At 43.7% G+C, this 2,500-nt stretch overlaps 2 protein-coding genes and 1 long non-coding RNA gene across 3 annotated transcripts in view; 1 reads left to right on the forward strand and 2 right to left on the reverse strand.

Annotated features, from left to right (window-relative positions):
• The window catches only part of LOC135093424 (uncharacterized), a 2,679-nt gene extending 1,061 nt beyond the window's left edge, over positions 1 to 1,618 (reverse strand). The window contains exons 1-2 of the mRNA XM_063992700.1: positions 1,513 to 1,618; positions 788 to 945 (exon numbers count right to left, since the gene is read on the reverse strand). Coding sequence (XP_063848770.1) covers positions 788 to 909 — 122 coding nt within the window. The 5' untranslated portion in view covers positions 910 to 945; positions 1,513 to 1,618. The remainder of the gene's footprint in view (positions 1 to 787; positions 946 to 1,512) is intronic.
• LOC135093764 (uncharacterized) overlaps positions 1 to 2,500 on the forward strand; it is a 27,126-nt gene that overhangs the window by 7,435 nt on the left and 17,191 nt on the right. The gene's annotated exons all lie outside the window — the stretch shown is intronic.
• LOC135093445 (uncharacterized) overlaps positions 1,521 to 2,500 on the reverse strand; it is a 3,128-nt gene continuing 2,148 nt past the window's right edge. The window contains exons 3-4 of the mRNA XM_063992724.1: positions 2,119 to 2,286; positions 1,521 to 1,597 (exon numbers count right to left, since the gene is read on the reverse strand). Of these exons, the coding sequence (XP_063848794.1) occupies positions 1,521 to 1,597; positions 2,119 to 2,286 (245 nt within the window). The remainder of the gene's footprint in view (positions 1,598 to 2,118; positions 2,287 to 2,500) is intronic.

A 2,500-nucleotide genomic window follows, 5' to 3' on the forward strand; every position in this document is an offset into this window, starting at 1 on the left:
AGAGAGAGAGAGAGAAGAAGAATACCTAAAAGAAGATCTGTGGACTGAGGAAGAGCCAGAAGAACGATCGCGTTGGAGAAGGGTGACCTGCTGTGACGAGCCCTGATGGAAGCAGCCCAAGGAAGAATAGAGAAGGAACACCCTAACAAGTTCGCGAGTGTTTGTTTTCTATGTGGTAATGAGAAGGGGCTTGTTGACACCTGAGAGTTTACCTGTCTGGAGGATCAGAAGCTTACCAAACTGCTGAGTACTGCATCGATACACTAAAGGAAATCCGCGTAAAATGACAGATATATTAGAGCAAGAACTTGAGCTTAGAGACGCCACAAGACAGGTGAGAATTACCATTTTGTCCATCTTAACGTGGCTGATTCCACGTCAAGAGGATCCGGTAACAATTTAAGGAGGTTTACTCATCAAAAAGGCTCAGAATTAAGAGGATGGACTGATTCATCACTCAAGAGGATCATTATTAAAACTGACTTAAGAATCACTAGAGAAACACCAAGACCGTCTCAGAAGATTAACTTGTGACTCAAGAGGATCATCAAAACTGACTCGAGAATCACTCAGTAGAACCACCAAGACTCACCCCATCATTCATGACTCGTAACTCTCCAAAACTGACCTCGAGAATCACTCAATGGAACCTCCAAAACTGACTCGCCACTCGTCACTCATCACTCAAAAGCCCACTCACTCAAAAAGTCACTCGAAGGAATCACCAAGACTGCCCTCCATCACTCCTGACCCATGACTCAAGACCACCAGCAGACTCCTTACTCACCAGAAGAAGACGAGCATGAGGGCACTTGCTGCGGCGCCCAGGAAGAAGTGAGCCGAGGGGAAGAGACTGACGGAGGCGTGGTAAACGGCGGTGTACAGGGCGGAGTTCACCATGGGCATCATCCCGTCCAGGGGCCCCCAGTACTGCGGACACTTTACCTGAAGAAGGCGACGAAGGGGATGCTTAGAAGTTTGAATTTGTGCACTTTTTTTGTTTTATTTATTCTTTTTATTTGATCTTTTTTTGTTGGTGAGTGTGGAATATGATTGAGGGAGTATTTGTGGAGTTGGTTATCTGTTAGGTTAGGTTGGGTTAGGTTAGGTTAGGTTAGGTTGGGTTAGGTTGGGTTGGGTTAGGTTGGGTTAGGTTAGGTTAGGTTGGGTTAGGTTAGGTTAGGTTAGGTTAGGTTAGGTCAGATTCGGTTAGGTTAGGTTAGGTTGGATGTAGGTCAGGTTCGGTTAGAGTAAGTTTCTTTATGTCAGGTCAAGTTAGATTCAACTAGATTAGATAAGGTTAGATAATACTGGATTAGGTTAAATTAGATGAGGTAAAATTAGATGAACTTTGGTTAAATTAGATGAGGTTAGATTTAATAAGGCTAAATGAACTAGGTCAGGTCAATTCAGGATAAGTTAGGTTAGGTCAGAGGAACTTGATTGGATTAGGTTAGGTTAGGTCAAATTGGCAGTTAATTCTTCAGGTCAGGTTAGGTTAAGCTGACTCACCTATTTCGTCATTGGACACAAAATTTGGTCATCATGGAGCGCTGAGCAATGGTGCAGGAGTTGAGGAGCAGCGCGCCCAGAGGGCCTGAGGGAGGGAAGGGTTAGGTCAGAGAGGAGTAGGGTAACAAAACAAAGATAACTATACTCAATAATTAAAAAGAGAGGAATTAGAAGAGGAGGAAGAAGAAGATGAGGAGGGAGAGGAAGAAAAGGATAAAGAAGAAGAAAACAAAAAAAAAGAGAAAGAAAACCAAAAAAAAAAAAAAAACACAAGATTGAATCGGTGGATGAAGGAGAGGTGGCAGTAGTAGTAGTAGTAGTAGTAGTAGTAGTAGTAGTAGTAGTAGTAGTAGTAGTAGTAGTAGTAGAAGGAGGCATACATAATCATAAAGAAGAAAGAAAGAGAGAGAGAAAAAAAGAAAAGCAGGATTGACCCAGTGCAAAAAGTAGAGGAAGGAGAAAAAAGAAGAAGAAGAAGAAGAAGAAGAAGAAGAAGAAGAAGAAAAAGAAGAAGTAACAGAAAAAAAGTAACAAACAGTAGAAAATATAATCAAACACCCTCCCCCAAACACACACACACACACACACACACACACACACACACACACACACACACACACACACACTTACCAATCCAGAGAAGAAAGGGTCTGGCCTGGGAGACAAAGCCGTAGATAACATATTCTAGAATGCCTGATATGGCTCCTACTAATGCCAGCACGATGTCAGGAACCCCGAGGTGGCCACTCAGAAGGGGGACCGCCACGAGGGAGCCTGGGGAGGGAAAGGGAGGGGGCTTTATATAGATAGACAGATTGGCAGATAGATGGAAAGAGGGAAGGAGGGAGGGAGGGAGGGAGGGAGGGTAGTGCTTCAGTGTGGAGAGGGAGATAGATAGGTAGTTAGACAGAGGCACACACACAGGGGTACTAAGAGTAGTTATTGTTGTTTATTGTTGTTGCGGTGGTAGTTGTGTGGTAGTGATGGT

Source organism: Scylla paramamosain, chromosome 43 (genome assembly GCF_035594125.1).
Source record: "Scylla paramamosain isolate STU-SP2022 chromosome 43, ASM3559412v1, whole genome shotgun sequence".
In the NCBI taxonomy this organism is placed as follows: Eukaryota; Metazoa; Arthropoda; class Malacostraca; order Decapoda; family Portunidae; genus Scylla; species Scylla paramamosain.